Source organism: Aplysia californica, unplaced genomic scaffold (assembly GCF_000002075.1).
Source record: "Aplysia californica isolate F4 #8 unplaced genomic scaffold, AplCal3.0 scaffold00163, whole genome shotgun sequence".
NCBI lineage: Eukaryota > Metazoa > Mollusca > Gastropoda > Aplysiida > Aplysiidae > Aplysia > Aplysia californica.
The window spans coordinates 92,596-105,661 of record NW_004797433.1 but is presented as its reverse complement, the minus strand read 5'-3'; the positions used below and the strand labels follow the sequence as shown (position 1 = coordinate 105,661).

Here is a 13,066-nt window from a genome sequence, read left to right as displayed (position 1 = left end):
CCCACCCCCCCCCAAAAAAAAAACAACAACAAAACAAAACGAAACAAAGCAAAACAAAACAAAACACATACACATATACACGGAGACACATACACACGCGCACACACACGCGCGCGCACACACACACACACACACACACACACACTCACACACACACACACGCACGCGCACGCGCGCGCACAGACACAATCGTTGGTATGTCGCACACGCATACTCATCTGCTGCAAAGATACGCTATTATTTTGATCTCCCCCTTTTCAGCGTCACTGCATTCTGTTCCATGTTTTCTTCCTTTGAGCAGAAGCAGGTTTCACCTTTGACGCCACGCCTGGCCAGATACAGACGTGCACCGGAGGTCATTTGTCTCTGAAATGTACCCTCAATGACCCCCAAAACGGCACCGGTCTCGTCCAGCTCATTTCTCTGAGCATTTACAAAACTGAAAATGGCGCGAGAAAGGAAGACCTGGCTTCTATAGATGCGTTTTCCAATGGTAAAGTCCACACAAAACCTTCTTTGACTGCGACCGCAGTAGGCAACATTTCTTCTACTGCTTCCTCGTATTTGCTTCTCGACTACCCAGCTCCCCAGGCAGGTGTCACAGGAGACTTTGAATGTGAAGCTCATGGCACGAACTTTTTCGGACATCCTGTCGTTTTGACCTCAGCCACATCGGTGAACGACGTGACGCCACCCGGGAGTCCTGGGGTTAGTCCAACCGAAGACCTGTCAGTACTGACTGAATTCCAGTTCCTAAAAGACAAGGAGCAGAATAAAGTCAGAGGTTATTTCGGACAGTATAAGTTTATCAACTCCAGCGTCTTTATGGGTCACACGTACTTAGTGTCTGCTAAGCACTTACCTTATGACGTAGCCTGGTCCCAGTGCGCTAAATATGGCGGTTATTTGGTTGAGATCAACTCGAAAGTTGAACATGAATTTATCTCAAACTTCATGGACTCTGTTGACAACTAGCTGAGTTCTTACCTCCGTTATTTCGTGACTGGAGGGTATTACAACGGTACCGATTTCACCTTTCTTCATCACCCCGAGGACAACATGTACCTTGACTGGGATCCCGGAGAGCCTAACTACGGCGATGACTACTACTGTCTTAGCTTGGGTAAAAGGCAGCAATGGAAGTTTACAGACACGTTATGTGAAGCCACGGACGTTTCTACATTGTGTGAGGTACCGGCCAGCGTTTAAAGACGAACTGTTGCCGTACATTTTCTTGAATAAAAAGTGTATGTATATATGTTGCGACGTGGTGGAATCAGGCGCTCGTCAATTTTGGGCATGTCGTGTTATTGATACCATCTCAAAGCTTGAATATTTATTTTGCCTTTGAAAACTAAAAGATCCACCTATCTTGATTAGAAGTAGATATTTTTTCATTAACGGAAGGGAACAGGGGTACGGGGGGATAGTTGTCGCGCCTGGTGCCAGAGGAAAAATCAGAAAATATAAGAGTGAAAATGTCCCCAAAGTTTGGTGACTTCCAAAACTAGAGAGCTCTGCAAAAATGTTTATTCAAATGTACATTAGAAGAGTTGATTCGAAAATAAATTTGATAAAAATTTAAAAATTGGCCAACAGGGGGGGGGGGGGGGGGGATGTCAGTTTCTTCGATGTCATACTTTTGTCGAGCGCTTGATTTCACTACGACGCCACACATATGGGAAAAAAAAGAAAACCAAACCTATTTATGTCTCATTTGTATGTCTTGGAAACTAACGATTTAAGATAGTTTTACGCGATGTGTCTCAGTCTCGTCTTACTTCTGTTATTGTTTATTTATTTCCATTAGTCTGGCATTCCATTAGACAGAATGAGGTCATATTAACTCCCCTTCTCCCCCCCCCCCCTCCCCAACCCTCTTCCGATTTTCCAGTAACTCTAGGTATGTGAATGTTATTGTCACACAACACAAAACAAGAACAAAAAACAAAGGCCCCGACATGCCCGGACGTATGGAGGGATAGAGCACAAGCGACAGTGCATTGCCTGCTTGAGGGACAGTAGACTATTTATATGTTACGACACGGAGGAGTCAGGCGCTCGTCGATTTTGGGGTTTATTGGAATTATTCGTATACCTTTAAGGCTTGTTAATTTGTTTTGGGGTTTTTTAATGGAAAAAAATCCACCAACACCCCCCCCCCCACCTCAACAAAAAACAAGCCTGCATCTAGCTACTTGAATAGAAGACGAGATATTTGGGATTGAAGGAGGTGGGGTCGATTAGTGCTAAAGGGGAAATTAACGAGAAAATGGCTGTCAAAGTTTGGTGACTTCCATAGCCCAAGAGTCCTTGAAAACTGCAAATTTAAGGGGTGGGGTAGGGGAGGGGGTTGTGCCTCCGATCACCGTTTTCCGGTGAAATCTATATTTAAATGTGTTTATAAATGGACATTAATATGTATTGAGAGGGAAAAAGCGAACCCATAAAACAACAAACAACAACAACAACAACAACAAACAAACAAACAAATAACAATAGAACAGAAAAAAGAAAAGGGAAAAGAAAAAGAAAATAGGGGGAAAAATAATTGCCCAACCTGTCTGTCAGAGAAACAGGAAATAATCGATGGGGTTCATGTCAGGGTAATGCTGTGACTGTGACCTTAGTTTATTTTAATTTGTAAGCTTCCCATCTATTACACATTCCCCAAACCTTTCTCGCAACCAATCAATGGCCAGGGGGCTCTCGTGATCTAGAGGTTAAAGTGTTGGCCTCTCATTCAAAGGTCCTGGGTTCGAATCCGGGTAGCGACCTAAAATTTTGTTCTCTAAAATGGTCTCCTTTCACCTCCTTTCCTGCTCTCTAGCAATGTTTTGTCGTCTGCTTTCGTCTCCTCTTTCTGCCCCCACCCTCACCTCCTTTGCCCCCTCCTCTGGGCTCCTGACTCTTTCTGTAGCCTTTAAACTGCTACTCCTTGGCTCCTTCTTAATGCTGTCTTTTAGCCACACCCCTGATCTTCTGGTAAGAAAGATCTACACCTGGCCTTCTCGGACAAGGGCGAAAAATCTCGGAGGACCCGTGTTCAAGTTGCGAACGTTAAAGATCCCTTGGTGGTCTAAAATCGATAAGAGTAGGCTTCGGCCGCCACCCGGGCAAAATTAAACATTTCCTACGAACTGAAAATGTTAGGTGTGTCCCGCGTGCTCGTATGACCTTATGCAGTTGCAAGCGCCCGTAAAACACTTCCCCCAAAATTTACAAAAATCAATGTCCGCTCTTGAAGTGTCGGTGCAGGGGGAAAGGCTGACTTCTTGGACAGTGTAATCAAAGTGAGACAAAGAAGCAGATGCAGGTTAAGTCACACACGAAAAGCTTTCTCACAACGGGAACATAATTAACAAAACTTCTTGTCCGAGGTTGCATCACTGAATTGTGATGAAAACAATTAATTGATAAAATATACTGGCGATCAAAAGAGAGGTATCCCTTTTTTATTCTGTATAAAATCTAAACTTTTGAGTCTTTACGCTAGATCTTTCATGTAGTCAGTACTGAGCACTTTAAAAAGAAGCTAAGGTTCTAAAATTAGCTTTTTGTTGCTTCAGTTAGTGGTCATAGCATTAATGAGAAATAACAGAAAATTCGGATTTTTTCTTCGACCAGAAGGAGGATTTTTTTTCTATTTTTTTTTCATTTTTATGAAGTTTAGGTCCGTGTTTACTAAAAAGCGCATCAACATTTGATCATTGTCACCCCAAAGAGACGGCGCCTTTAACTCAAAATCAGAAAAATCAAAACAAGTCATCGGCATGCTCAGCGCGCTGCTGTTGCAAGGACATTCAACATCAGTAAAAGGACTAACATTATCAGCCAATCCAGGAAACGGCACGTATGACTTGGCCTTTTCAAAACAGACCCAAAACTGACCATCCAAGCATGCCATTTTAAGACCCATATATCAGGCCAGTGCACTGAGAAATCGTTTCAGAACAACGCCCAAACCGCGAGACAATTTCCAGGACGTTTACTCGTCAGCCGGTATACTGTTCGTCGCAAACTGTGGTAATTCAAGATTGAAGCTTGGATGACTACATACAGACTGCGTTTGCGGTCAAAACACTGTCAGGCTAAGGATGAGCTGGTCACAGCTACACCGCCAATGGACCTTCTCGGACAATTCTCAATTCCAAGTTGAATGCCATGATCGGAGTGCAGAATAAATTGCCGCAATGAATCGATTGGCCTGCCATTTCTCCAGGTTGTAACCAAATTGAACACATGTGGAAAAGGATTAACTTTAACTCTGTTGCTCGTGACTTGAATCCCAGTCCCAGGACCATTTTACAGCTGCAGCAAGCCCTCGCCAATGCCTGAAACAACATTTTGCAGGAAGATTTGGGTATTCTATATGCAGAATAATTGTATGCTCTGATGTGCCGAATGCACAGGAAGATAACATGGTGTACTTAAGTGTGACTTTTGGATTTTACACCTATCTTCAAATTTCAGTCTTAACAGAGACATTTTTTGCTGAAAAAACCCTTTCACCTTGATATATCTGTCGACTACTTCATATTTCAATTTCATGGTCAAAAGAATCATTATTTTTCTACTGGAAAGGCGAACCAATCGAACACTTAGGGTAATACCTTACTTTTGATCCCCCGAAGTCTATATTTCATTAATTAGTTTTTATTCCCACTTAGGACAAAACGTAATTTAATTTTTGAACATGCGAAGTGGTTAATGGTTTCAAGACTTTTAAACAGAAAATGCAACTAAAGATGTAGACATGTAATCAGAACTCAAAGAAGAAGAGATGGTACTACCGATACTACAAATGCATTATCAAATTAGCTTCAAATTTAGTAGTCTTTATCTGCCTTTCGCGGCAGGAGTTCAAATAATAATTCCATGACCTGATTATAGGTTTTTAAAAGTTGATTAAAAAAAAAAAACAAGCACCGACAGCAGTCGTGAAATTATTAGGAGTTGGTCCTCGTTCATCTTTTTATGTACACTCTACCGATTTAGCTGTTAGCTTACATAATCAATGCTTGTGTCTGCATATTATTATTTGAGTTGCCCGAAAGTGGTGAACAGGGTATTTAAGGAGGAAATGAGAGTTTCGAGTTTCGAGTGTTGCACACGCAGCTCATTGGTGATTTCCTGAACTTCAATAACTATTCAAAAAAAATATAAGGCCATTTTCTATAATGGCGACGTTACCAAAATTAAGGAAGTGAAACAGTGATTATAAAAATTTTGAATACGTAGACACATAGCCTCTGATGGGTGTTACCCCCCTCCTGTTGAAATAGCGTCCCTTAAAAGCATAAACCATTCTCCTTCTAAAACTACTTCAAAACTTTCCCAGCGCAGTGAGATATCCGAAACCCATCTGACGGTCGTGGTTTTTGTTTCACCATCCACGAACTGAAGTCAAACCGGGTTGACCACGCCCTTGTAGCAGAACGCTTTTATTAATTAAGAAGTAGAAATTTTGCGTTTAGATCTAGAAGGTTGAACTTTTAAAAACTTAATATTCCTCAAAATTTTGACTCGTTTTCTTCATACGGACAAATTTGATCACTCCTTTGTTGAATAATAATAATAATAATAATAATAATAATAATAATAATAATAATAATAATAATAATAATAATAATAATAATAATAATAAACAGCATTTGTATAGCGTAAATCTCCGCTCAACAGCAAGCTCTATGCCTTTCACAATCTATACTATTACCCCAGCAGACCTGAGAGTGGGAACATTCTGAAACAACTCTACTTCCCGGGAAGCATACAGTGCAAGCAGCCATTTATAGGCGCTAAAACACTAACATACTGACAAGATCTTTCGCTGCCTATGACCGGGTACCCATTTCCACCTGGGTGGAGTGAGGAAAATTCGTGTAAAGTGCCTTTTCCCAAGGACACAACGTCGGGCCCACGGCTCGAACCCCCAACCCCGCAACCTCACGACTACGAGTCCGGAAGCCTAACCACTTGTTCAAAGCAGTGCCGGATTAACCATTAGGCAAATAAGGCAATTGCCTTGGGGCCACTCAGAAAAATAGGCCACAAACGGGCCAGAGACAGGGTACAACAAGGCCACATTTTTTTCGTTTTTTCCCCCGTTTTGATCAGGCCGCAGCAAGGCCAGTCAGGAAGGCCACAACTAGAATAATCGTAAGCTAACCCAAGACAGAGTCCGACTGAGTTTTTAGTCCCAGGCCTAGTTCAGAAAGTGCTGTGACATTTTGTTTCGACTCTCTCTAGGCCACTTTTTTCTAAAATTAAATTGAATCATTAACAGTGGATTCCAAATCAAGCACCTTTGGCCTTATAAGTCACCAGATACCTGGCAACCCAGATAACAGTTCCAAAGTTGTGGCCCTGCTGGAGTCCAAAGCCTGCGAATGTTACATTTCTAGCCTAATTTCTGCCAAATTGACATTTTTCTAAGTGCACATGAGGTCACGAGGTGCAAGGTGCTTACAAAACCCCCGATATAAATAAAAATCAAGGTAGGCTATCTGTATAATAATTCAGACATGTATTATTAGGCCTACATCTAGATATTTTAAGCAAGGGTGGGACAGGAAGGGATGCCAGCATTATACATGTAAAAAGTTATTTTTTGTGCTAGACCTAGGGTTTTTCCTATCCACCAACATGGATCCATTCATACACTGATGGATCTGCCTTTAAGGCAACAATCAACGCTGGATATGGGTCAGTGATCAACTTGCCCAGTGGGATAAAAAAAGAAGTCTTAAACTCCAGCGGGTCCTTCTGCTCCAATTTCATTGCCGAACAACAGGCTATCACCAACACAGCAAACTACATCAACTACTTGTTTGACACTAACCCACTTGCTACCACAGACATCGTTATATTTACAGACAGCCTTTCAACACTAGAGACACTTGAGAGTGGGACTGGTGTGAACAAAGATATATTGCATTTGATTTGAAGTCTACATAACTTGATAAGTAGGCACCACGTCAGAGTAGTCCTTCAATGGATTCCTGCCCACACTGGGATACCGGGAAATGAAAGAGCTGATGCTCGGGCAAAGAAAGGAGCTAGCCTCCCTCAGCCTGAAATTCCTACGAATTACACCACTTGCTGCCAAATGATCAAGTCAAACCTCAAGGAAGAGTGGATGAATGATTGGGCCACAGGTACGACAGGAAGGAGGATGTATGGCCACATGAATAAACCACTGGTCAAAGATCCAATCAATTAGTTGAGGAGGGGAGATCAATTCATAATCTTCCAACTTAGAACACACCATGTACCCCTCAACCAACATCTCAACCGAATTGGAGTAAAGCAGTCTGCTGCCTGCCCACCATGTGACTACCCCTCAGAGACAGTGGAACATCATCTGTTCTTCAAGAGAAAACTAACTGATTTAAGGGGATGTTTTCTTCCCAAGCTACCCCACACATCTAATTGCCTCTACTCCTCAAGACAACAATTAGAACAAACATGCAACTATTACCGAATGGCATCATGCAGAAGAGTTAACGCTCAGATGCTACTGGATCGCTAACAACAACAACAACAACAACCTATGTTTTTTTTAAAGCAAATTGAAACCTTACAAAATTAGTGTCCAGATTCCGAATGAATAATATAAAACGTAGAATAGACCTAGATCTAGATCTAGATAAATATAGTCTAAGCCTAGTAGCGCAGTGATTATATAATTTTTAATGGTATCCCCTCTTTTAGTTTTTAGGCCTAACCCCCCCCCCCCCCAAAAAAAAATCCCCCTCCCCAGAACTCGGGCCTTAATAGTTGCTTGTGAGGTTGGCCTAACGATCCTACTGCTAGCTTTTGAAGCAATACACGAAATTGTACCATCCTATCTCACAGAACTCATAAATGTGCAAGCATCCTTCAGAAACACAAGACAAAGTAAACACATAAGATTGTCAACTAGAAGTACCAGAACAAAAATCGGAAATTGGGCTTTCAGTGTTTCAGCCCCATTTGTACGGAACGCACTGCCAGCATCAATAAGAAATGTTGAGACTGTGGATTCTTTCAAACGACACGTCAAGACATTTCTGTTCCCGAAAATATTCAACTGATCCAAATTGTAGCGCCTCAGAGCAGATCTTCTGGAGAGGGCGCTTTATAAATGCCTTTTGACTTACATATTGCTAGCCTATGCAATGGTGAGCCGAGTAGTAATTTTCAATACTAATACTATTCATATGTCGGTATAACTAGGTGTTAAATTACGCTAACAAATGTTTCTTCGTACTAATGGGAAAACGAAGAAACACAACGGGAAAGTGAGAGTTGGTGGGATTTGAGGCAGGGGAGGGGGGGGGGGGAGGAGAAATAGACAGGAGAAGAGTTCGTGTGTATGTGTGGGAGAAGGTCTTTTAGACTGCAGCTTTGGCTGCAACTGGATATCTTTTATTTTGACAGTGGCCATGCAGTATGACCGCATTCCTTTCTCTGTCAGTAGTACAAACTAGTACTTTACAATAATATACAATATTGAGGATGCTTATAGAGGCCAGGATCAACGTAATATAATGCAAACCATTGCAGCAGCAAAAAACAACAACAACAAACAAAAACAAAGACAAATAAACAACAACAACAACAACAATAACAGCAGCAGCAGCATCACCACCACTACCACAACATAGGCCCTACCACGTTTCTTCACAATGTACTCTTCTTGAGCATGTTTATCCTCAGCGTCTGCTAGGATTAGTATCTTGAAATGTCAAAACGAAAGAGTGGATGGGAAAGCGAAGGAGTTGGAGAAGACGAAAATTAAAGAAGGAGAAGAACTAAAAAAAATTAACAAAACTGACTTCAACTTTTCATGTGGAAGAGAAAAGTAGTAGCGAAGCTTTTTCATCTCAAATCGACAACAAGAAAAGCCTACTGCTAGTACTATTGGAGCTGGGGTAGCTGATGGTTAATCTTCTTCATCTCAAATCGACAACTACCAAGAAGAGCCTACTGCTGAAGCTGAGCTACCTGATGCTAAAACAGTCGAAACTGGTAATACTTCAAGAACAATGGCAAATGATGAAAGTCTTCTAGGTGATATAAAGGACCATGTGCTTGAAATGTGCATAACTCGCGGAGCAAACCAGTTTCGGAATTTGGCAAGTGACTTTCCAGAAACAAAACGAGACTTTTCTGGCGTGAATCGAGATTTAAATAACTGTGCATCCAAACATGTTTTGTCAAATGGAGAAGTAGTTGATAGTGACTGGCTCGTATATTCTCCAGCCAGAGCCTGTGTTTTCTGTTTCTCTTGCTTTTTGTTTTCGCCAGACCGTGTACATCTTTCTGGTCAAGGGTTTACACATTGGAAGAATATAACCAACTAGTTAAACAAGTCCCAAACATATAAACTCAGTCTTGACTTTATGTGATCGTAGTGTTGCTGCTGGGCGAGTTGACGAGCGGTTACACCAAAACTTACTGGAACAACGAAAATGCTGGAAAAACATTTTGTTACGTTGTATTAAGACAATCATTTTCCTTTTTGAGAGAGGGCTGGCTTTTCGAGGCAGTAATGAAATCGTTAGGTCCAAGGACAATGGGAACTACCTGGGTGTTTTAGAACACATTGGGCAGTTTGATCCATTTTTATCTCAGCATATCAAAACTCATGCCAACCAAGGACGTGGACACACTTCATACCTATCAAAAACAACCTGTAAAGAATTGATTAACTTGTAAGGCAAGCATGTTCTTGACCTCATCAAGGAGGAAATTTCTAAGGCAAGGTACTTTTCAGTCTCCGTAGATTCTACTCCAGATGTTACGCATTCTGATCAGTTAACCATTGTTTTACGCAATGTCAATATGGTAGATCACCAGCCCGAGGAGCGCTTTTGACATTCATCAACATCTCCAGCCACACATGACAGAATCTTGCAGATACGGTGCTCCAATACCTAGGGGAGCAAGGCATCGACTTTGAGAATTGTCGTGGCCAGACACACGACAATGCAAGTAACATGTCTGGTAAATACACTGGAATGCAGACAATCTTGAAAAATAAATCTTGTGGATCATATTCCGTTCGCAGGCCACTCTCTAAATTTAGTTGGTTAATCAGCTGTAGATTGCTGGGTGGAAGCTGTGCCTTTCTTTCAGTTCCTGCAGCGCTTGTATTTATTTGTTGTTGCATCAACACATCGTTGGAATATTTTATTACAACACTTTGAGGAAAATCCTGAATGCCTTGTCCCAAAACACCCATCGGATACCCTGTGGTCTGCCCGGGCTGATGCGACAGAAGCAGTCTTCAGGGGCTACAAACAATTCCAAAGTGCTCTACAAGTACAAGAGATTGCAGAAGTTATTGACCTGAATGGTCTCACGAAGCACAAAGCTGGCGCTCTTGCATTATATGGACACCATTGAAGTTATTTTCATGTGTGAACTTTGGAATGACATTTTGCATCGTTTCAATTGCTGTAGTAAACTGCTACAAAGTTCAACTATTGAACTAAGCCCGGCCATTGGATTATTAAAAAGTTTAGACACATATATAGATGAGTGTCGAGGAAAGTTTGACTATTACCATTTCAAGGCAAGTGACCGATGTGGAAGCAGCATATATAAATCAGACTGCCGGAGAGCACGTGTACACAGGAAAACAGTAGATGACGGAGATGCCGCAAGTGTGATGGATGAAATGTCGGGTCAGGAGAAATTCAAAGTGATTACATTCTTGGTTATCATAGACCAACTGAAAAGTTCCCTATGCAGACGAATTGACGCCTATTCAACAGCAATGCAGAGGTTTGGTGTTTTAACAGAGTATAATTCAATGTCAGCTGAAGACATCAATGCTGCAACATCAGCACTAGTTAATGTCTATCCACATGACATCTCTCCTAACTTTCCAATGGAATGTAGACAGTGCCTATGTTGGGTGAAAGAGCAAGTTCATCCGGATAATACAACTGGAAGCGCCCACAGCATTTTCAAACTCTTGCATACCACTGGTGTCCACTCAGCTTTTCCAGACAGCGAGATAGCCTTGCGGATGTACCTGTCTCTAATGTCAACTATCTGCACTGGCGAAGATTCATTTTCGCAATTGAAATGCATTAAAGACGCGTTCAACCATGCCTCAGCAGAGGCTAGGGATGCTTGCACTTCTTTCAATTGAAAGCGATTTACTGCACAACGTTGACCTTACTAAATTCGTCGATGAATTCGCTGTTGCAAAAGCACGCAAGATGGCAATCTAGGTAGAAAAATAATAATGCATAATTTTACTTGGTCGTGAGACCTTAGTTACATTATCCTACTGGTATGTTGTCCATATTCCATACTGTCATACTTTGGACTGCATGACAGACAGACACACGCACAGACAGACCGTGCATGTGTCTGTAGTTTTGAATTTGCACGTGTGTGTGTGTGTGTGTGTGTGTGTGTGTGAGTGTGTGTGTGTGTGTGTGTGTGTGTGTGTGTGTGTGTGTGTGTGTGTGTGTGTGTGTGTGTGTGTGTGTGCGTATATCTAACTTTTTCAGGCCACTCAGTGAAGTGTGCCTTGGGGCCAGCTGGGTCTTAAACCGGCACTGGTTCAAAGTTTTGTTAAAAGTAGTACAGGGTTATCCTCTTTGTTTAGACACCCTGTTCAAAGAATAACGAGTACTTCACTGTTCCAATAGTGATCCTTTACCTCTCTTCCTCACCCCTCTCTCTCTCTCTCTCTCTCTCTCTCTCTCTCTCTCTCTCTCTCTCTCTCTCTCTCTCTCTCTCTCTCTCTCTCTCTCTCTCTCTCTCTCTCTCTCTCTCTCACCCTCTCTCCCCTCTTCCTCTCCCTGTTTCACAACAACAACAACAACAAAACTTGAACAAACATTCACACAAGCTTATACATTGATTACGACATACAGCAGGATCTACACGTTACAGAAAAAAAGCTATGCTGAAAGAAACATGATGTGTAAGCGTAATGGGAACGTCAATCATTACTGATTAAAACTAACCAGAAGTAAAATGCGTTTAAAGCGCTGATTTGAATTTTTATAAAGTGGTCGCTTCACGCAGACATGCTGATAATGCGTTCAACGGAGAGGGTGTGTGGTAGGAAAAACCTCTCCTTCCGAACCTCTGACTTTTCCTGCGTTGTTTTTTGTTTGTTTTGTTTTGTTGTTTGGAAGAGGGGGGGAGGGGGGTTGCGGGCCATTTTTAAATGGTATGTATTCGACTTCGATGGCCATATCGCAAGGATAATAGTACGGCGCAATGTTGTTGACGTATTTTAAAAATTAGGACAGCTATCTTGTAATAAATAAATATCATCATCATCATCATCATCATCATCATCATCATCATCATCATCATCATCATCATCATCATCATCATTGCTTCTGAGGGAGTACAGCCTCCCCCCCCAAAAAAAAACCCACAAAAAAACAACCCTCCCTAGTTTTCTTTTGACTTCTCTGTCCGGAGTCTTCCATTGTAAGTCACCACTGACATATTATGTAGACTAAACTGTGCCAATGGTGGCACAAACCAATCTATCAGTAAGCAATAGCTATACCATTGGCATTAGATGTTCAACAGATTTCTAGCTCAGGCATCTGTAACAGCTGAGCATTGAGATGGTACATTATAATCAAATAGACTAAAAAATCCATCCACCTAAGAGCGAAGTCCTCTATAAAAAGATATAAACGAAGAGTTAAAAAAGACGCCACATCTATAATATTAAATTCCCACGGGAAGATTTGGGTTACAGCATCATTCACACATAGATACATAAATAAATAATACAACAATGGTGAAATTTTATAGTTATAATAATGATGATATTAATAATAATAATGATAATAATAGTAATAATAATAATAATAATAATAATAACAATAATAATAATAATAATAATAATAATAATAATAATAATAATAACAATAATAATAATAATAATAATAATAATAATAATAATAATAATAAAAATAATAATAATAATAATAAAAATAATAATAATAATAATAATAATAATAATAATAATAATAATAATAATAATAATAATAATAATAATAATAATATTAATAATAATAATAATAATAAT

General features: G+C 40.8%; 1 protein-coding gene across 1 annotated transcript in view; it reads left to right on the top strand.

Moving 5' to 3' along the window:
* LOC101854636 overlaps positions 1 to 1,609 on the top strand; it is a 3,771-nt gene extending 2,162 nt beyond the window's left edge. The window contains exon 2 of the mRNA XM_005097737.3: positions 302 to 1,609. Within this exon, the coding sequence (XP_005097794.1) occupies positions 302 to 975 (674 nt within the window). The 3' untranslated portion in view covers positions 976 to 1,609. The remainder of the gene's footprint in view (positions 1 to 301) is intronic.
* The last annotated feature ends 11,457 nt before the right edge of the window (positions 1,610 to 13,066 follow it).